The 21,018-nt window shown below is 49.7% G+C and overlaps 1 protein-coding gene and 1 long non-coding RNA gene across 4 annotated transcripts in view; one reads left to right on the top strand and one right to left on the bottom strand.

Annotated features, from left to right (window-relative positions):
* Ebf4 (early B cell factor 4) overlaps window positions 1-20,932 on the bottom strand; it is a 58,020-nt gene extending 37,088 nt beyond the window's left edge. The window contains exons 1-6 of one of the 2 annotated variants that reach the window (XM_004634240.2): window positions 20,754-20,932; window positions 9,636-9,792; window positions 9,298-9,361; window positions 9,094-9,149; window positions 7,287-7,360; window positions 6,276-6,344 (exon numbers count right to left, since the gene is read on the bottom strand). In XM_004634240.2, the coding sequence (XP_004634297.1) occupies window positions 6,276-6,344; window positions 7,287-7,360; window positions 9,094-9,149; window positions 9,298-9,361; window positions 9,636-9,792; window positions 20,754-20,890 (557 nt within the window). In that variant the 5' untranslated portion in view covers window positions 20,891-20,932. Of the gene's footprint in view, window positions 1-6,275; window positions 6,345-7,286; window positions 7,361-9,093; window positions 9,150-9,297; window positions 9,365-9,635; window positions 9,793-20,753 lie in introns of both variants that reach the window. The other variant, XM_023718606.1, reaches the window with a different exon arrangement.
* LOC111817518 overlaps window positions 20,429-21,018 on the top strand; it is a 9,746-nt gene continuing 9,156 nt past the window's right edge. Inside the window, exon 1 of one of the 2 annotated variants that reach the window (XR_002821693.1) lies at window positions 20,429-20,614. This is a non-coding gene — a long non-coding RNA (uncharacterized LOC111817518). Of the gene's footprint in view, window positions 20,628-21,018 lie in introns of both variants that reach the window. The other variant, XR_002821692.1, reaches the window with a different exon arrangement.

Raw genomic sequence — 21,018 nt, 5'->3', positions numbered from 1 at the left:
TTTTTTAAACAGATTTCTAGCTATCAATGTCCTACTCCTTTCTACCTTCTCTTTCCATGAGGGTCACTACCTTGGTCTGCTTCACTTGCTCTTTTATGCCTAAGCCTAGAACCTGGCATATGGACTATATACCTATAGCCTAGTACAGAGTAGCTTTTCAACAAATGGTAACTCTTTTTTGTGGAACCAGGGATTGAACTCAGGCCTTTGCACTTGCCAGAGAAGCGCTTATTCTACTGAGCCATCTCCCTGGCCCCAACATATGATAACTCTTTAATGCCTTTCAGTAAAGGCATATAATTTTTCAGTGAAGGCCACATACGATTATTGTTTTCATTCATTCACTTGTTCAATAAATATTTGAGTGAAAATAAGAGTTTGTGGCAATAATTGAAAAAAAAAAAAAAACAATTGAAAGACATTTAAAAAGGCCCAGTATCATGAAAATGTACTTCTACTTCAAATTGACGTGCAAGTTCACTGTAAAATTACTCAAAACTCCACAAGAGGAATGTGTGTGCGTTGGTGTGAAATAAATGAGTTCTAGAATTTATATGAAAATACAAAGGGCGAAAATATACAGATATTTCTGAAGGGTGTTCAGGTAAAGTGGGGAGCTTGTCCTACATGCTTTTCCTACGTTATTATTATGTAGTGATAGTGATTAAAACAACATGATGCTAGCAGAGGGATCATCAAAATGATCAAAGGAATAAAAAAGAGAGCCGAGGTTTGTTTTTGTTTTTGTTTTGCAGTACTGTGGATCAAACTTGGTATCCTGCACTTGCCAGGCAGGTGCTTATGCCACTGAACTATCTCCCCAGTCCCTAAAAGGGGGCTTAGGAACAGACACACAAATGGAAGGAAACTTGATTTAGAACTTAGCTCATATTAGAAACCAGTGGAAAAGACTGAACTATTTCATAACCTACTGGAATAGTGATTCATCTGTACAAAATAATTACATTGATTCTATAATACATAGCATACCTTCAAATCAGCTCCACATAGAACATAAACTTAGATGTGAAATGGAAAACCTTTGGAAGAAAATGTAAAACATCTTCATGACCCCAGAAGAGGAAAAGATTTGTTAAATAAAACAGAATAAAAACCATAAGGAAGGGCCGGGGAGATGGCTCAGTAGAATAAGCGCTTGCCTGGCAAGCACAAGGGCCTGAGTTCAATCCCCGGTTCCACCAAAAAAAAAAAAAAAAAAAATACCCATAAGGAAAATAGTGATAATTATGATATGTGCAATATACTATCCTGAAAAATACCAGGATCTAGAATTATTAAAGAATTACTAAAATCAGGGCTAGGGAAATGGCTCCGTGGAATAAGCCCTTCCCTGGCAAGTGCAAGGGTCTGAGTTCAATCTCCAGTTCCACCAAAACAAACAAACAAACAAACAAACAGAATTACTAAAATCAGGCCAGCCAAATAGCTCAGCGGATTAAAGTACCTGCAAGCAGGCACAGGGGCTGGGGGTTTGATCCCCCAGGCCTGCCATGCCCGCCCCACCCCTGGGGCTTGCTGAGACAGCAACGGAGACTCAGTGTGGTGGCACGTGCACCTGTAATCTCAGCACTTGGGAGGCTGAAAACAGGTGGATCACTACAAGTCCAGTCTAGTAGGGAAACCCTGAACACCCTGTAGACCCTTCCCTAAAATAAAAAAAAAAAAAGAATTACTAAAATCAATATGATAATCTACACTATTACAAGAGAAAAGTGAAACTGAGAGTGGCAACACATGCCTGCAATCTCAACATTCTGAGAAGTGGAGGCAGGAGAACTGAGTTCTGGCAACTTTGTGACATTCTTTCAATACAAAGGGGTTGGGAGTGGGGATGTAGTCCAGTGTGAAGGCCTTGGATTCAGTCCCCACTACCAGAAAAACAAAAACAAAAGCAAAAAAAAAAAAAAAAAAAAAGGCAGAAGACCTGACTTTAGCATACACTAATCAAAATAATAGATATGTCACTAAATAAAAAGATCTTCAATGTCATTAGTAATTAGGAAAAAGAAAACTAAACTGACCACAAAATTCCCTCACCACATTGGTAAACAGTGAGTTTGACACCATTAGGTGTTGATGAGAATACGGAGCAACGGGAGCGCAGTGCTGGGGTGGGGGTGGGAGTGCTGCTTGGAAAAGCTTAGCCTTATCATCTGTACCCTCCATGAGCCAGCAGGTTTGTCTTAGTTTACATTCTAAACAAACCTTTTCAAATTAGAACACAAAACAAAAATGTTCCCAGCAGCTTTGCTTACTGTAACAAAACTACAATAAATTACAGCTAGATACAGCAACATAGGTTAAATTTTAGAAATGTAATGTTGAATTTAAAAAGAATACTACAGAAAACTCCTATAATATGATATCATTTTTTGAAAGTTAAATACAACCACAACCATAGAATGTATTGTTTAGGAATCATATAACCTGGATAACTTATTTTTTTAAAAGACAAAGAAGTCAAACTAAAGACAATCATTCATTTTATCTTTAGGAAAATGGCAGGTGGTAGTATGAAATTGGAGAAACTTTGCTTCAGCAGTGTTTTTAATGTTCTGGCTTCAAGAGAGTTTTTAATGTTCTAATTTAAGTTTGTTGGTAGGTTCATAGGTATATGTTGATTATTTGTTATATTTTGGTATATTCATAATTTCTATTTGTGATATTTTTGTATCATATAGGACAACATAAAAACTCAAAATTTATAGAACTAGGGAGATAGCTCAGTAGAATAAGCACTTGCCTGGCAAGCGCAAGGGCCTGAGTTCAATCCGCGGTTCCCCCTGCAAAAAAACCCCTCAAAATTTTTTCAAAAGGGGTAAGTACTAAATCTAAATAACAAAACCATAAAAGTATTAGAAGAAACCATGAGATACCGGTTTAAAAATAATCTTGGGGTTTAGGGGGATAGCTCAGTGGTAGAATGTTTGTCTAGCATATGTGAAAATGGATTCACTGATCTGCAGAATCTAAAGAAAAAGATAAAATGATCATGGCATGGTAAAATCCTTTCCTAATGTAATAAAAACCCCAGAGTACTAAAAGGTTGAGGAACTGGGCAAAGTTCACCAGAGGCAAAGTTAAAAGGAGAACACATATCTAACTCACTGTGCGTGCCCTCCTAGTGGCACTGACAGCTTCTCATTCTCCATTGCCTACCTCGTATCTCCATGAGCTCTGGGTACCCCAGGAGCCAGCCCTTAGACTCTTACTGGTTCCTGTCAATGCTAAGTTCCTCAATGATTTCATTCAGTCAGATTTATCCTTTGACTTTTCTGTTGGGAACCATACTCACGACTTTAGCTTCCTTCTTAACGTATCTACCTGCATGCTTAGTAAGCATCTTAAACACACACAATACAAATCAAACTCCCCATCTTTCTCCCGGCAAACTTGTTCTGCCCTACATCTCAGTAAACTTCAAGTCTCTCAGCTAATCAGATCCGATACTCTTGGCAATGTTTTTGACTTTGAGCACTCTAACTCCCAAAATCCAACCCTCCCCATAGCACTCCTAGTTTCAGCCTCCACTATCTCTCCCTTGGATTACTACAGTGGCTTCATAACTCACCTCCCTGCCTTGTACAGGTCATCAGCAATACAGGAGCTGGACTGGTCTTGCTAAAATGTGTCAGATCTCATCAAAATCCTCTACAGCTTCCACATCCTTCGACATAAAAGTGAAGAGGCTGGGGAGATAGCTCAGCAGTCTAAAGCACCTGCTCAAGCAAGCTTAGGCAGGCATATGGGACTTCAGTTCAATCCCTGGCACCACATGCCATGCCAGCCCCACCCTCAGGGCAGGCTAAGCTGGCAAAAAAGAAAATTGAAGGGGCCGGAGAGATAGCTCAGTGGCATAAGTGCCTGCCTGGCAAGCACAGCTCATGAGTTTGACCCCTGCTACCAAAAAAAAGAAAAAAGAAAAAAGAAAAAAAAAGAAAAAAGAAAAAGAAAAAGTGAAAGCTCCATAGTGTCCCCTTGCACAGCCCAGGTGCAGCCTCTGCAGCCCTGCATGGCCTAGCCTTCCTCCCGCCACACCCTTCACTTCTGGCGGCTTCTCTATCTGTCCCCTGGACGCCAGCCACCTGGGCCGGTTTGCTGACCCTTGAGCACACCATATACATTCACGGAGAAAGCACTCTCCCAATGGATACATAAATGACTTGCTCTTTTACATCCTTCATGTCTTGGCCCAAATGTCTCTTCAGTGAAGCCTTAAATCCTCTAACACTGCCATTCCCTTTTCCTAGGCACTCCTTGATCTTTCCAATAGTTTCATTTTTCTCCTTCATGCTACCACCATCTAACATGCCGTAGGTTTTGTTCATTTAGTCAGTGTATGTCTGTCTCCCCTTACTAAACTGTAAGCCCAGGAATACAAGGCTTTATGTCTATTTTGCTCATTGCTTAATTAACATCGCATAAGAGACCCTAGCATGGAAAATATGCTCAAAAATTACTGAACAAAACCCCAAAATACGTAATCGGTCAGAGTATGGGGAACATACATTCTAAAAATTGCTGGTATGAATGCAATTGACATGACCTCTACAGAGGGCAAATTGGCAATAACTATCAAAATTACAAGTGGATATGTCCTTTGATCCAGCAAGTCTCCTTTTAATAATTACCTTCATATAAATTTACATATGTGTGAAATGATATATAGACCAAATAACTCAGTGCGGCACTTTTTTAATTTCTGAAAACAGCCCAAACGTGCAACAATAGCAGACCATTTAAAGAAATTATAGGGCTGAGGTGATGGCTCAGTAGAATAAGTGCTTGCCTGGCAAGTGCAAGTCCGGAGTTCAATCCCCCGTACCGCAAAAAAAAGAGTTTTGTACAGGGTCTCAGGATAAATCCTGAGGGGATTTGATTGACCTTATCAGATCCAAAAGCTACAACTCTTGTTGCATAGGTCTTGCTTTATCTCAGTCTTAACCATCCAGCAGAAAAGTATAAAAACGAAGTACAAGAAGTAAAGCCATGTTGTTATGGTGAGCTGTAGGGGACTCAGGTCAACAATTTCTGACACTGCCAGTCACGTGGAAGACCCAATACTATGATGGATTACTGGACTCCTTTAGAATATTTTGCTGAGTTAACACTTGTACAGCAAATAACTACTTGGAAGAGAGTATGCAATGTGTTAATTATTGAAACTGTCCTACCAATTTGATTTGAAACTGTCTCATTGCTATTTGTCTGTCAATAAAATTATGGAAAAAAAAAAAGAAATTATGATGTGTCCATAGAACAGAATCTTTTGCAGTAGAAAAAAACAATAAGGAGGTTTCTGTTGGAATATAAGCCCAAATAGATTTTTCAGAGAAAAAGGTGCTGAAAATATATTTAGTATGTCACCAATTTTATAAAGTGAAGGGGAAAGGGGCAGAAAGACAATGTACTATAGACCGCTATTTTCTTGTACATGCAAGGACTATTTCAGGGAAGATACACAAGAAAATCATTCTTATTTTGAGAAACCAGCAATGGTTTCTTATTTGATGGGGAAAGGATGGGCAGGAAACAGAGCAGAAAACATTTCCTATAAAGCCTTTTAACTATCTTGCAATTTTACATTTTGTGAATGCTTTCTTTCTACTAAAAGGAGAATAAGGTGTGGCTTTTGCTCCCATACGGAATGATATTTAAGATGCACTGTTGCCCAAAAGCAAGGTGCAAACAACTGTGTACAGTGTGCTAGCACGGGGAAGGCAGGCTGGCTTTTCCATATTTACACTTTTCTACCTTTTGAGTTTTATACTTTATGCATTTCCTGTAAAAATGATTTTAAAAAGGAAATGATAAGCTAGTGCATTTTCACGTGTGTCACCTTGATAGGACTTGCCAAGATTGACACCTGACAAGCATTCCGTTTCTCCAGTGACCACAACAGATGTCGAGAGAAGTCAAAGTACACAGAGGTACCAGGGCCAGGCTCCTGCTGACAGCTAGGGCCCCTGGTCACAGTGTAGCCCGATGCTGGTACACCTCCTCCCTTCCTGCCCCTGCTCCTGACCTCACCTCCTGCAGCCCCCAGCCTTCCCAGGGTTTCCTTGCCAGGTAGTCAGCGTAGCACTGCCAGCAAGTTTGCCACCAAGGGCTTGGCTCAGGGGCCCTGGCTGGCGCCTCCTTGGTGCCAGGCAGCTTCTCTGCAGGATACTGTGATCCTCCCTCAGTTCTGCTTGGTCCCAGGGTGAGCACAGAACCCCTCCCTGGCCTTTCCAGGCCCCTCCTTGAGCCTGTACCTGTCAATAATTACTGGATCTGAAGGCGTCTCATTCCGGTTGCCACAGCTCTTCCGGTCACAGCACCGGCTGAAGGAAAGATGAGGGGGGAGGAGGAGGAAGAAGTGAGAGGAGGAAATTATAGGGGGCTGCCCCTGGTGGGGTACCAATGTCCTAGCTCTTGGCGTGGGATCCTTGGGTGCAGGGACTCATTCCCAAGGGGCTGGGGGTGAGGGAGGGAGGGGCGGTGAGAGTCCCAGCAAGCATTTGGCAGCCTGGTCTTAGGGGTAAGGCTGGTTAGGAAACCCTTGTCGCCAAAGTCCATTCCTTCTGGAGAACCCCAGACAGGGCTGGCAGCTGGCCACCTAGAGGGCCTCCCTCTGTGCACTTTGTAGAAAAACTGCCTACTTAAAAAGCTCAAATTGGGAGCATTCAGCTGAGACATGAGCTGCCCTCAGAACTAGCACCCAGACCAAGAAATGTTACAGGACCAGCACCCCAAAAGCCCCTGTGCATCATTCCTTTTCCCAGAAGTGGCCACCATTCCAACTTCATAGTCTGGAACACTATTGTCTTCTACACACAGAGCTAGCTGATCTTGCTAGAAAGGCAGACTCAGGGGTTAACAGGGAAGAGAAGACTGTGCCTGCCCTGAGGTTCACACAGAAGGCAGCAGAATTTCTTCCTACCTCAGAGCTAATCTCCAAGGCCTGGAGCTGCCCAGCCAGATCCTACCCCCATCTCCCCAGTGAGCCCTTCCCCAGAGCTTTATTAGCTACCCTTCCAGCGGCAGGAGGTCTCTCAAACAAAAACACATAGCAAAGCCACATAAACAGGCTTGGCTAATGGGGCCTCAAGGACCCTCTCCTCAGCCAGCACTGTGCCCAGGGGCCTCACCCTCCCCTCCTTTAGCTTCCCCTGGGATCGTGGGTACTGTGAAGGAAGTGGGGGGGGGGGGAGACAAGGCCTGACGGGAGGCCCTGGCAACACCTTGGCAAAGGGGCAAGGTGCAGGTGACGCAGCCCGTCTCACCTGCACATAATCTCGTGGGTGAGCAGCACTCGGCACATTTCAGGGTTCTTGTCCTGCCCTTCGTAGATGATGGCCTGGGGGAGGGGAAGTGTGCAGGCTGGAGAGGAAGGAAGCTCCTCTCAAGTTCAGGTGGATGCAGAAGTGGGCCTGTGAGTCTACACTGGCATCTCCCTGGCCCATGTGGAGAAGGTCCTGTACCCAGAGAAGATCATGTCCTCTGCCTTGCTTTGGGGAAGCCTGGGCTGCAAAGCAGGACCTTGGAGAACACTGCCCCCCAACCAGGACCACCACAGGGCAAAGGGGCAAGGTCTAAAGATCCTATTTGTCCACAGACAGTACTTTCTTAAGCTAGTTCTGCTTGGGGGCTGGGGGCTGGAGCCCCCAGACAATAAGAGGAAGGTCAGGCAGGAAGGTCAGATGATAGGGGGCAGGTGGTCTATATGCAATTTGAGGTACCCTGAGGGTGCTCCTTCCTTGCCCTTCATCCTCCCTGTGCAGGCTTTTCCCATGCTCCTAGTGGCCTCCTGTCTTTTGTTCCTAAGTACTATCATCTTAGCCATCCCTGCTACCTGAACAAACCAAACAGCAGCATGGCTGCCCCTTCCCATATCCCTAGCACCTCCTCAGTCTCCCAGCCCCTCTCTTCCCTGAGTAGGGAGAGTTCCCTAAATTCCAAATCTGGCTTCCCAGTGAGTCTATAACTCTCTGTGGGATCCCTTTCTCTCTGGACTTCTTTGCCCCTTTCTTCACATATCCCTCACACAATTTCCTGTCTGGCTTGCTACCCCCACCACAGTGACCAAAGACTTTCTGGGTGCAGCCATTTTTTTTTTCTGTCCGGGATCAGGTGGAGGCTGATAGAGGCCCCAACCTGTGTAGGAAAAAGTATCCACCTTGCCCTCTGGTCAAGTCCCCTCGGCCAGCAAGCATCCCCTGAGACTTGGGCCCTGCCTTGCAGAATCAACCAGAGCTTATCCAGACTTGTTCTCCCAGGGTCTTACGCTGGCTCTGAGCCTCCTTCTGCTGTTACAGCAGCAAGGTGCCCAGTGCTGCAGTGGAAGCTCCAGGGCTGCATCCGGATCCCTTTACTGAACCTGCTGCATTAGTGTAGGCTTTCTCTTGAGAATGTCTCAGGCTGAGGGGAGCCCTTCTCCTCTACTCCTAAGGGGAGCAGCCCCTCACCAATGACTGACAAATGCAAGGTGCAGAATCTTGGCCTCCTCACTCCAGGTGGGCTGGGGACTACATGCCTTTCCTTCTCCAGCACGGTGTGGATTGGACAGAGGCTACAGTCTGCCTGAGACCACCTGCATGCTGGATATCTTCCTGTCCAGCTCCTGTCTCCTGTGAGCCTCCTCTGATTTCCTTGCTAACTACACACACTTAGATTCCCATCTCAGGCTGAGGAATCTGACCTAAGCCATGGCCTGTATAAATACTGACTTCTCTTATTTCTCCTCCTCCTCCTCCTCCATCATCATCATCATCATCATCAAGTTCAGGCAGGCCTTGAGCTTGCTATGTAGCCCAAGTTGGCCTCAAACTCAAAGCGATCCTCTTGTCTCAGCCTCCTGAGGGCTCGGATTACGGGTGTCTGCCACCACACTCAGTACTGACTTTTCAAGAGTGAAAGGCAAGAGCCCAATCTGCCTATTGTAGGTGATGGTATGGCTTGGGGGAGCTAGACCCATGGGGTTGATGGTGGATGAGAAGACAAGGGCAGAGACTAAGCTGTTCAATGGGACCAAGGAGAGATGGGTTCAAGAAGAGGGCAGGACAGGCCTGAGCATCTCCTGGGCTGGCTCACCTGCTTGGACATGGAGTCGATGAGGCGTACATAGAGGTCCTGCTCTGTCCGAAGCCCTAAGGTGGGAGGGTGGACAGCATTTCCTGTCAGGGGAGGGCTTGGGACCCCTACTGATGGCCCATGGCCATACCCTCCCCAGCCCCAATGAGGGGGCATTAGGTGTAGCACTGTGCACAGGCCCAGAGGGGTGTGACTTTGGCTTACCATTGTTATATACCAGCCTGAGACGGTAATGGATTCCATTGTTTGTCTTTTCTGCTCCAGGTTCCTGCTGGTACAAGACAGGAGGTTACTGAGGTGCAGGGGTGACTCCAGCCTCTTTCACTCCCTTCAGCCTTTCACATACCCGTCCTTTCCTCCATGACCTGTCCACTGACTCCTGTTCCTGTACCCTACTGGGTCTGTGTGCGTGTGCGTGTGTGTGTGTGTGTGTGTGTGTGTGTATACAAGCACATGTGTATGCGCATGCACACAAGCAACTGATCCTAAAGCCCTCCCACCTCTCCCAGCACCAGTCCCAAGCAAGCCCACGAGCCTCTCACTCGGTCCTTTTCCACGAAGTCGATGAATGCCGTGCGCTCAACCTCCACTGGCTGCCCCTGCCGGTCATACATGGCCAGCACGAAGTGGAAGAAGTTGGATTTCCTGAGGTTGGAGGGGGGCTGCTTCTCAAAATGTGCTCGGGCCAGGCCCACACCACTGTGGAAGGAAAGGAGCTAGAAAACCACCAGGAAAACCCTTGGGTGGGAAAGACCCCAGAGCCTCTGGCCAGACGGGTGGGCTGGTCAGGACTCACCTCTAACATATCAAGAGTTTGGGCCAGAATTGAAGTGGGTGGGTTCTATAAACTATCCAACTGGCCTCTTGGATTCAGGAAGAGGCGAGCCAGCACCCAGGCCATCCCAGCCTATGGAGTCATCCTGTCAGGCTCCCACCCACATTCTGCAAGGCTGTCTTCAAATCAAATGTATAAACCAGTCCTTCTTACTGATCAGAGGCTTCTGGGATTGCCTTTTAGTATATGAAGGGGACCAGGGGGCTCAGGAATAAAATTCTCATTGAATCTCAGTCTATGGCTGAGGAGTGCATGAGCCTGTGGCACTGCCTGGGAAATGGTTGTCACCAGACTACCAGAGATATCAGGTTGGTTCCAGGCCACTAGTGTGCCCAGCCTGGACCCTGAGCTGTGGCTGAAGGTGGGAGTCCCCTCCTCAGGTATGCAGGGAGCTACCTCCTCAGAACCATGCCTGAAAGCAAGACCTAAGAGAGCAGGGAGAAGAGAACCAACACTCCCTTCACCAGGTGTTTCTGGAGCTGCCATGGTGCACACAGCTCTGGACATGGGCAACAGGCGAGCTCGGGTTAAATGCTGGAGGGGAGGGTATACCCAGAGAGTGAGCTGGGACACAGGACAAAATGGGATCAAAAGATGTCACCATGTAAAAAACTAGAGGAGTGAAGGAAGACATAGTTAATTCTGTTTTTGCAGGAGATGAGGGTAAGATTTCGTGGAGATGATGGCTTTTCCTCTGGTTCTTGAGAAATACATAGGAGCTCAACAGGTGTAAGAGACAAAGGGCAGAGCATACAACCTAGGAATATGCAGCCACAGATTCCAGAACATGAAGTGAGAACCAGGTGTAGTCAAGTGCCTATAGTAATAGTACTTGGGAGGCAGAGGCAGGAGAATTATTTGAGCTCAACCAGCCTGGAGACCAGCCTGGGCAACACAAGGAGATCCTTTCTCAGAAAAAAAGTGCTGTCTGGTTGGGAATTTCCTGTCAAATCATACAAGGACACAAACCCCATTGTAAGAAGCTTAAACTTTCTCTGGGCCAAGGTCTTCTAAGGCCTGTTCCTTACTTGGTTCATGCCTTTGGATCCCCCCTTTGGAAAGGGTGCTATGGACAAAAAGGCTGGGAGATGTGGGTTTGTAGCACCCATGGGAGTCCTGGGACTCACTGTCTAGGAATGGGCCTCCTTGAGTTCAGGCTGCTGTTCCCCATATGTTAGGCAGCTAGGCTCCAGGATGGTTCCCAAGGATTCCCACCTCCTGGGACTCACAGGAGTGAACCCTTGGGGACTTCCCCTTCATAATGGATCAGGACTGGTCTGTGTGGCCAATGTATGTTAGAAGTGACAGCATGTAAGTTCAAAGGCTGGATCCTAAAAGCACTGTAGCTTCTGCTTTGTCCTCTCTCTTGGATGTCATTCAGGAAGAGCCAGATGCCATCATGGAAGGGTCCTCAAGTTGCCCTAAGGGGAGGCTACACAGAAGATCAGAACCTTTCCCTGACAGCCTGCACTATCTTGCAGGCAGATCCTCTGGTCTTGGTCAAGAATGCAACACTAGGGGCGGGGAGATAGCTCAGTGGAATAAGCACTTGCCTGGCAAGCTCAAGGACCTGAGTTCAATTCCCGGTTCCGCCCCCCCCCCCAGAAAGAAAGAAAGAAAGAAAGAAAGAAAGAAAGAAAGAAAGAAAGAACAACAACAAAAAGAATGCAAGACTGCATGGGGTGGGGGTGGGGCGGCCAGATAGCTCAGCGGATTAAAATGCCTGTTTAGGCAGACTCAGGGACCATGGTTTAATCCCCAGCATGCCCTGCCTACTTTGTGTGCTGAGATGGCAACTGAGACTGGGCATGGTAGAGTGTGCCTATAATCCCAGTGCTTGGGAGACTGAAAACAGGAGGTTCACAGTGATGAGTCTGATCTGTGTAGTAAGACCCCGTAGCCCCTGTTCTAAATACATTAAAAAAAAAAAAAAAAGACTGTATGGGGCCAGTGAGATAGCTCAGCAGTTTAAAGCCCCTACCTAGGCAAGCCTAGGCAAAGTGCAGGGACCACAGGGTTCATTTGATCCCCAGCACCACATGCCATGCCAGCCCCACCCCCAGGGCAGGCTGAGCTGACCACAAAAGAGAAAAACAGAATGCAAGACTTCAGCCCTTGCAGCCTCCAGACAGGACTTGGGTCAGAATCACTCCAAGTGCTGCTCCCTGATCCCTGCCTCTCATCAACTGTATGAAACAAGTAAGTGTTGGCTGTTTTAAGCTGCTATGGCTGGGGTAGGTAATCACTTTCTGCAGGAACAGACAAGGAGTGGACCCAATTCCTCCACTAGGAATACTTTTGTTGAGGAAACAGCACTGAAAGTCACTGGATGGGGCTGGGGAGATGGCTCAGTGGAATAAGTGCTTCCCTGAAGGTCACTGGATGGCTTTAAAGCAGGGCAGAGTTTAGGATGAGATGAGCAGGAGCAGTGGGGTGGACAAGAGGCCCCCCAGGGACACAGGAGAGAGGCCAAGGATGGTGAAACTGTCCGCCTGGTGGCAGGAAGAGCCCCGGTAAGTGTCTGGGACATCTGTGACCATGGCTGCCAAGAGTACTTCTTAGTATTTGTCTTCATATAATTCACAACCCACTCGCTCTTCCTTGGCTTCATGCTAAGTCATGGTACCTGGAATGTTATGGGTGGGAAGGGTTTGCTAAATTTTACTCACACAGACTACGATAAACAATAAAATGAAAATCACTCCACCACCTGAAAGCCTGCTTGGGAGCCACAGTGGCCACATACAGTGAAGGTGTTTGGTCTCAAGCAAGGTGAGGGGCAGGGCCACCAACGTTCTTCCCTCCCAAGTTCTTTCTTTCAGGGGGCTCACCCTCCCTTCCCACTTTGTCCCTCTTAGGTTGCAACTCTTTCCAGCGCCAGCCTTGACCAGCCCTCCACCGGCTTCCCTAACCTGCTGAGAGGCAGGGAAGCCCTAAGAGGGCTTTCGATCTCAGCAGGTCCCTGATTGCTGCTGCTGAATATGCTAATAAGGCCCCAACCCGGAGCTCCCAGCTCCCTGAGCCAGCTTGGCTTGAACTCCACTGGGGAGAGGCTCTAGGACCACCTAGGGAGAAAGAAGCCCAAGGGGTGGTCTTAGCCAACCCTAGCCGAGGGCTGCCCTTTATTCTGTCAATCTGAGCCTAGAAGGCTCTCAGGCCTTGGGGAAGGTGAATATAGAGAAAGAAAGCCCTTCTCGGCAGAGAAGGGCTAGATGCTAAGAACAGACAGCAGCCCCAGACAATTCAGAATGCACTTTCTATACAGATGCCCCTGCAATGCCTGGTGCAAATGCCACACTGATACAGCCCGTCAGCCTTGCTAGCCTGAGCTTCCCCTCCCTCCCACCACCCCCCTTGGCAAATTCCACGTCCCCATCTCCTGCTGGGCTCTTGATGTGTTTTTTTTTTGTCCCCCCCCCCCAACCGGGGATTGAACTCAGGTCCTTGCGCTTGCCAGGGAAGCACTTACTCCACTGAGCCATCTCCCGGCCCCAAGGACCAGACTTGGGAAGTCTGGCCTAAGCCTCAAGCCGAACACCCATCGCTGGGTCCATCCTTTCCATAGGGCAGGTTTCTGGGAACAGAGAGCACAGGGACCATGGGAGGGGAGCAGAGCAGGTTCCTCTGGGGCCTGTGAACCAACAGCTTGTACTGCCAGCTGGCATCACGGAGGGGCCGCGCCATGCCACAAGTACCTTTCCACACGGCTCTCCTTCCCCAGCACCCTTACCCCAGGTCAGGGGCAGTCACCCTCCCAGACTGGCTGGAGTCCAGGGGGCAGTGCTCACTAGGCTGCATCTCCAGGCAGGATCACTATCAAGGACGACCACGGAGCTGCATTAATGCTGCCCCTGCCCCCTTCAGTCCATGGTGACCGCAGAAGAGGCAAGACTCCTCTGGTCCCACGGGCTGCTCCTTGCTTGGGCAGGTCTTCACCTGACCTTTTCCATGCCCCTGTTAGGCTTGTGAGGATTTTAAGGTAAAATGAGAAAAGAGTTTTGCTCTAAGGACAGTCTAGTGTGTCCTACAAGAGACAGAGCGACACCAGGCACAGCCTCACAGGTAGAACAAACAAGAAGCAAGAGAAAATAAGCAGGTTGGACTGTGCCTTCCTCCTCTGGTTGTTCCCAAGGCCCCTTCACCCCGTTGCAGCAGGTGACAGATTAACACCCGTTGAAGGCCCCAAAGGGATAGAGTTGGGGAGGAGGAAGGAGAGAGCTTTGCTTTTCTTCCCTTGAGGGAAGCTGGTGTTGTTATGATGAGAAAAACAGACCAAGATGAAAGAAGGGAAAGAAAGAAACAGAGGTAGGCTCAGGCAACTGAAGAGGTATTCAAAGGTCAGGGTCCTGATCAATGCATCTTGGGTACGAGTGTGCAGGGCACAGGTGAAAAGCAAGGCACTGTCTGTTCTCAGACCAGCTCCGAGACAGAAGAACAGAAAGGTCAGTGTCTCTGGTTCTGTGGCCTTAAAGTGGAGCTATTGAGACATATGGAGAAACTTACAGATGTCTACAAGAAAACCAGGTGTGACAGCACATAATTCTAATCCCAGCTCTTGGGAAGCAGAGGCAGGAGGGTTGTGAATTTTAGGTGAGTTTGAGCCACACAGTGAAACCCTGTCTAAAAAAAAGAGAAAGGAAGAAGGCAGGCAGGAAGGGAGAGTGGGTACAGGAAAGGAAGAAAAGAGCCCTGGAAGCCTGGAGAGCAAGCATTTCATTTGGGTTTCCTTTAGAAGCAGAGCCTGAGGGCCTGGGATATAGCTGAGCAGCACAACCTCCTGCCTGGGAAGCAAGATCCTGAGTTCAATTCCTAGTACCAAAAAACCAAAACAAAACAGAGGAAGCAGACCTTAAGGCAAAGAATCAAATACCAACAATTCATCTCTACAGTGATTCCAGTAACAGAGAGAGAGCAGAAGGGAAGAAGGGGAGGGAGGGAGGAGGGAGACAGAAGAAGGGGGGGGGAGAGACAGAGAGAGGGAGGAGGAGAGTGCGCGGGAGCGAGTGCAGGTTAGCAGCTTGTAGAATCACTGTTTCTCTGGCACTTCTGGCCTGGTGTGCAAGTGGGCAGAGCAGGCCTGGACTCTTCAGCAGGTCCTCAAGCAAAGGGCAGCAGTTGCTAGCAGGAGACCCCTTTTCCTGAGGGACAGGGAGTAGGTACTAACTACCTGTCATCCAGAGGCTAGATATACGAAGGAAGGAAGCCGGCAAAGCTAGAGTCCCAAGGGCCTCGGGCGCAGCTTGGCAGATCCTTGTTTATGGTAACTGTAAGCCCTACCCACTTAGCACAAGTATTGCTGGAGCCCATAATTTAGAGACACTTCATTCACTTACCATCGTTAGGGAAACAAAGCATGGCACAAAAGTCCCTTTCTCCGATAGATGTAGCTGATTGACAAAAACCAGTAACATTAACCACTTTTGCAAGACTCTAAAATGAATTACACATTTCCTCACTTTCTTAAAAGACTGTTTTAAACACAATGTTCAAAATGCTTTCCTCGGCTGAATCCCTGGCTTGCCATGCTGGCTGGCCCCAGGGGTGCACTGAGAAGCTGACTGAGACTGAGACTGGGGGTGTGCCTGTAATCCCAGTGCTTGGAAGGCTGAAAACAGGAGGATCACTATAAGTCCCATCTGTATAGTGAGAGCCTGTAGACGCTGTACTAAAATACATTTAAAGAAAGAAAAAAGCTGTCTTATCTCAAAAACACTTTCTTCTCAGCTCTGGAGAGTGTGGAGGTGCTGGGGCATTTTTCCTGTCCCAGAGAATGCTGACTGGGGAGGAGAAAGCATTCACTTTCCAATTTCTGGTACCCCACTCACCTGCTTTCCATCTATTCCTCCAAGTTAAAGGAATCTGACACCAGAGCAGATTTCATGTACACAGACTTTTTGGTTAGAGGATCTGGCCTTGTAGTAAGCACAAGGTTTCCTGAGTAGTGTTGGGAATCCAGTGGTGTTCAGTGGATGCAAAGAGCAACCTGATCTTTGTGGCCTGGGAGTCAGGTGGTCTGCGCTCCAGGGCACACAGAGATGCATGTGGGCACATGGGAAGGCTGCTGGGACCACCCTGGGTCCCAGGAGATGCTTCCTTGCAAGGCTGAGGTGTCCCAGGGCTCCTCTCTGGGCAGCCACAAACCTGCCGAGACTCTTTGGCATGGTCTGTCTCCCATTGCAGTCTCTGTCCTCTACTCACAGGCCACTTGTGGCTCTTTACATCCTTATGACGACTATGACCAGTTTAACCAAGTCACCCTGAAGCTCCAGGGGACAAGTAAACAAGGCTGGAGTCCTGGTCTCCCTTCAGAGGTACCCTGGACCTTCTCCCTTCCCTTCTCCTCACCAACTCTTAACTCTTGCCCACCTTGACAATCCAAGGTTCTGAGCAGTGCTTTGGTTTGAATCTGATGCATCTTCACGTGTGGGAGGCTGAGGTAGTGGCAATAGCTCTAACCTCATCAGCTGTGGAAAGAGGCTCTGTTGACTGGCCTGCCCAACTGCCACAAGGTGGAAAGAACAAAAAGTTTATGTGATCTGCAATTTGCCTCTGGCCTCAGATTCCCCTAAAGCCTCTGTCTGTGAAATCTAGCTCTTCTCTTCCCAGTCTAGGTGCAGTTCCTTCATTAGACCCCTGAATGCTTTTTCTACCTCCCCCCTTTCTCTAAGCATTGCATTGGTGCCCACTTTCCCCGAACGCATCGTCTGGGCCCCTGAGGGCTGCTGCTGATCATCAAGTTGGGCCTGACATTCCTGCTCCTGGTCAAAATCATGGCTTAATCCTGCCCAGGCTCTGATATTCCCAGAGCCTGGCCACTCTTCAGACCAGAGAAGATAAAAACTGAGGTTAGCTGGGGCACACCCACCTCAACAATGTGAGCAGAGGGAGGGCCTCAGCTAGGAGCAGCTGCCAGAACCTGTGTGAAGATGGTCTGCTAGAGAGGAAGGCTGGAGCTTTAGAGGCTCCGGATCCCGCCTCATAGCCCTGGCGGCAGCTCTGCTCACTGGTCCCGTGGTAACTGGCTCAGCGACCCTGTCCCTGAAGGAGGCAGGGTAGGAAGGGTAAGGAAGGTCTCACTGGTTTTCTCTCCTGCCCTCTCTTCTCTTCTGCCCACTCTCTTGCCACCCATCTGCAGGCCTGCCTGCCAGGTCCCAGGCTGAAGAGTGGCTATTAATTATTAAAGTGAACAAAAGCATTTCCTAGCAGGGAGGCTGGCCTGCAGCTGCTTACAGGAAAGGCAGCCTCAGCTGGCTTCCCTCTCCCAGTCCCTGGCTGTGTGCTGGAACCAGCTCATGGAAGAGGGCTGGCCTGGGACCTCCAAGGGTGTCTTCTAGAAGGGCTGGCCTGGGACCTCCAGAGGGCTCCCTAGCAGGGAAAACAAGTCAGGAGAGAGCTGCTCCTGTACTAGCAGGAGGATGTGGCCCACAGAGCAGGCAGGGGGAGGTGGGCTGGGGCTGGGCATGTGGGTGTCAGTGGGAAAGTCCTGTTGGTTCAGGGCAGAAGCAGTCACAGCAATGGCAGGGTCCTTGTACAAGCTCCCCTGGCATGGAATTCCTCCAGCTGATGGGCATGGAGCCCCCTTCTCTTTCTACTTTTCTTGCTCAGAACTTTGCCTCCTGTTGGCTAAGCCTCCCTCACTGATCTCAGCAAGCCTCCTGGGCTGTGCCCTCCTCAGCTACCTTCTATAAACCTCGGCAGCTTTGTAAAGGCTAACATGCAAAATTAAGGAGGAAGAGCTGCTCCAGGAAGGACCCGGTTCCTAGAACCCAGTAGTGCAAAAAGGGGAGCTTCTAAATGCACTCTGTTGTCCTCATAAGGCACTCACTGTCCCTCTCCAGACTGTGAGAGTCAATCCTGGGTGCCAGGGACACAGGATGAATGTGCCACCATCTTGGCCCTGCAGGAAATCACCAGCTGGCAGGGTCAGGGAGATGGGGACAGAAGACAGCAGACTGTGGCTTCCTTAGGTAAGCATCCTTAGATAGCACTAAGAACTGTGGCCCTGGGGCAGGCAGGGAGGGCACAGCCAGGGCAGGCGCTGGGATTGGGGTCTTGAGAGTGTTGTGGAGACTTTACTCTGTGGGTTTTAAGAGGAGGTAGGACTTACTGGCAGCTCTCTCATTGTCAACACTGTATGCCAAGTATCATACAGGAGCTAGAAGGAAGGCTGAGGTCAGGCTTCATGAGCCCTGAAGGTTGACTCTCCAGGACGAAGTAGGGACAGCAGGCAGAAGACAGAGGCTGTGGGGGGCGGGAGGGAGCCCAGATGAAGCAGGAGCTTCGATGGAGTGGGTCACTTTATTTTTAATGAGAGAAGAGATGTGCTCAGACAGAAGCACTTGGAAATGCTGCTTTGATTCGTGATGCATGTAAGATTGAGTTGGGGGAGTGATGAGAGGGTGAAGCTGGCGCACCGGATCAAGAGGTGGAGGTAGGGCACCGTTATCCTTCAAGCCAGGGATGAAAAGGGCCAAAGGCAAGGGTTTCACTGCTAAAAGCAGTGACTGTATAATCTCAGCACTCCAGGAGGCTGGGGCAGGAGGACAGCAAGTTTGAGACCCGCCCAGGCAACTTAACAAGAGCCTGTCTCAAGATTTAGAAAGGACTAGGAATGTAGTTCGGTATAAATACCCCAACTGGGGCCGGGGAGATGGCTCAGGGGAATAAGCACTTCCCTGGCAAGCGCAAGAGCCTGAGTTCAATCCCTGGTTCTGTCAAAAAACAAAAAAACCCAACCCCTCCCCCCCCAAGTTTAATCCTAACTAACTACCATAAAAATAAATTAAAGTGGCTATGAACACAGAGATTGGGCATAAAACACAGAAGAGACATCCACAAGCCTTGAAAATCAGACAAACTCTCCACTCCCAAGCAGCCTTGCAGAAGAAGGGGGTGGGGGGTGGTGAAGGCTGGCAGAGGTGAAGAGGAAGGTGGGGGACAGGGAAAAGCAGGCGCCTTGTTGCTGTTTGGGGCCAAGTTACCTGAGCAGTAGACTTACCGAGGAACAAGATTGGGACTGTAGCAGCGAGGAGGGGAAGGGTGAAGTGCAAGGGTTAGCCTTTCCTTTGGGAAGTGGAGAGGAGAATCAGCCACATGCACGGGAACTCCCACCTGAGGTCTGAAGGCAGTAAAGTCTCTGGATCTGGGGAGAAGCAGCCCAAGCTTCGCATCTTAACTCCTCAACCCCACTGAAGAACTGCCCCTGTTAGGCCAGGCAGCTGGGGAAAGGGTCCCCAGAGCCTCACCCCTACACTTCCTTCACCCTGCACAGGCTCCTTGCACATCCGCTTCCTCTCTAGCCAACCTGCTAGCTCAAGGCAGGCGCAGGAGAGTCAGAAACAGGGATCTTCAAAGGCAAAGGCTTCACTGACTGCAGCTCTTCATCTGGCCTACAGGGAGCGCTCCCCACACAGCCCAAGGTGGGGCTAAGGAGGGGCTTAGGTAAGGAAACCCACCATCTCAAGTTAAAGAAAAAGCCAGAACTCACAGAAAGCCGGCAGGATAGCACTATGAGCATAGAATGGGAAAAAGAAAGTAACTAGGAAGGGAAATGAAAAGGAAACACACTAAAATACTGACAGTCGTTGCGTGGACAAGTGGCATTTGATTTTTCTATCTTCCAACTTTTCTATAACATATTTATATAACTTGTAAAACTTTAAGAATTAATCCAAAAGATCTTTTTTTTTTTTTTTTAAACAGACTAGTCCTGATAGAGCTTCCAAGGAGGTCCTCTTGATGGCCACGAAAGAACAGGCACGCAGAAACGCGGCTTCAGTATGCCCCTGAAAGCCCAAGAGGGTCTGTTACTAGCCGAGGTGGGGTGGGGGGCAGTGCGTGGTGTCCCCGCACAACACTGCAGTGTGAAGGTGGGCCAGTGCGCAGGCCTGGTCTGCCCGAGCAACTCCCTGTCTGACTTCCTTCAGGCTACTGGACAGCAGCTGCTCAGACTTCTGAGAAGCCAGTGCCAACCTGTCCCAGCTGATGCCATGACCCTAATGTTAGCTACTATGAACTCCCTACAGCGTGGATAGCCTTCTCCCCAAACTCACAGCTGGCCTTACAAAAAGCCAAGATCTCAGGTGCTGTAAGAGGCAGATCAGCCTTCAAAGTTCTTATCTCAAATCTGGGAGTATCACCCTTCCAACACACACACACACACACACACACACACACACACACACACACACCCTATGTCCTCTGGCCAGAGCTCTTCAAAAGATTCCGAGGAAATAAGCGTGGATTTTGAGTTCCCAAGGGCTCACAGCCTCCCACTGGACCAACCGGAAACAAAACGAAACGAAACAAATCACCTGCCCTAGAGGCAGCGCTCCGCCCCTCTCTGCAGCCCTAACCGTCTGTCCAGGCCGACTGCCCACCTCATCCCTTCGCCACTCAGCCCCGCTGCCTCTTTGGCCCTGCGCGGCCCCCGTCCTCCAACTCTGAGAGGCGTGGGAAAGAGGAAGGGGCAGGGTTTCTGGGTTTTCTTGGCGGCGCCAAGGAATTTGACAAGCAGAGTCAAGGAGACTTGGCTGTCCCTAGACGGCTATAACGGTGCGTGATGGCCCGGGCTTCGGGCGGCCGGGACATCTCCTCCTGAGCCCGGGACCCCTCAAGCGACCGTCAGGCGTCAGCCCGGGACGGCAGAGTTGGGCGGAAGCCCCGCCCCGGCCGCCCAGCAGCCTGGTAGGCAGCGCCGGTGAGCGAGCGCGAAGCTCTCCGCGCACTCGGCTGGAGTTGGGGCTCCCTTCACCCTCGCCCCGACCCGAGAGCAGGCGGAGCGCAGGCGGCGCCGTCCGACCCGAGCGCGGCCCGTCGAGCTCACCTCTGCGCCGCGGTGCCGGAGTCCAGGATGCCCGCGCCCTGCATCCAGGAGCGCACGGAGCCCAGGCCGGCGGGCAGCAGCGGCTCCTCCTTGAGGCTCAGCCCGCCGCGGGGCAGGGCGTCCTGCGCGGGGAACATCAAGACGCTGTTGGTGGGCGCCCGCCCGGGGTCCGGTCCCGCCGAGCCGAGCGACCCGACGGCACCCGCGCCTCCGGGAGCGCACGCGTGCCGAGTCCAGGCTCCGCGAGCGCTCGCCGCTCGGGCGC

The sequence above is a fragment of the Octodon degus genome, unplaced genomic scaffold (assembly GCF_000260255.1).
Source record: "Octodon degus isolate 3935 unplaced genomic scaffold, OctDeg1.0 scaffold00060, whole genome shotgun sequence".
In the NCBI taxonomy this organism is placed as follows: Eukaryota; Metazoa; Chordata; class Mammalia; order Rodentia; family Octodontidae; genus Octodon; species Octodon degus.
This window is presented reverse-complemented; position numbering and strand designations above follow the sequence as displayed.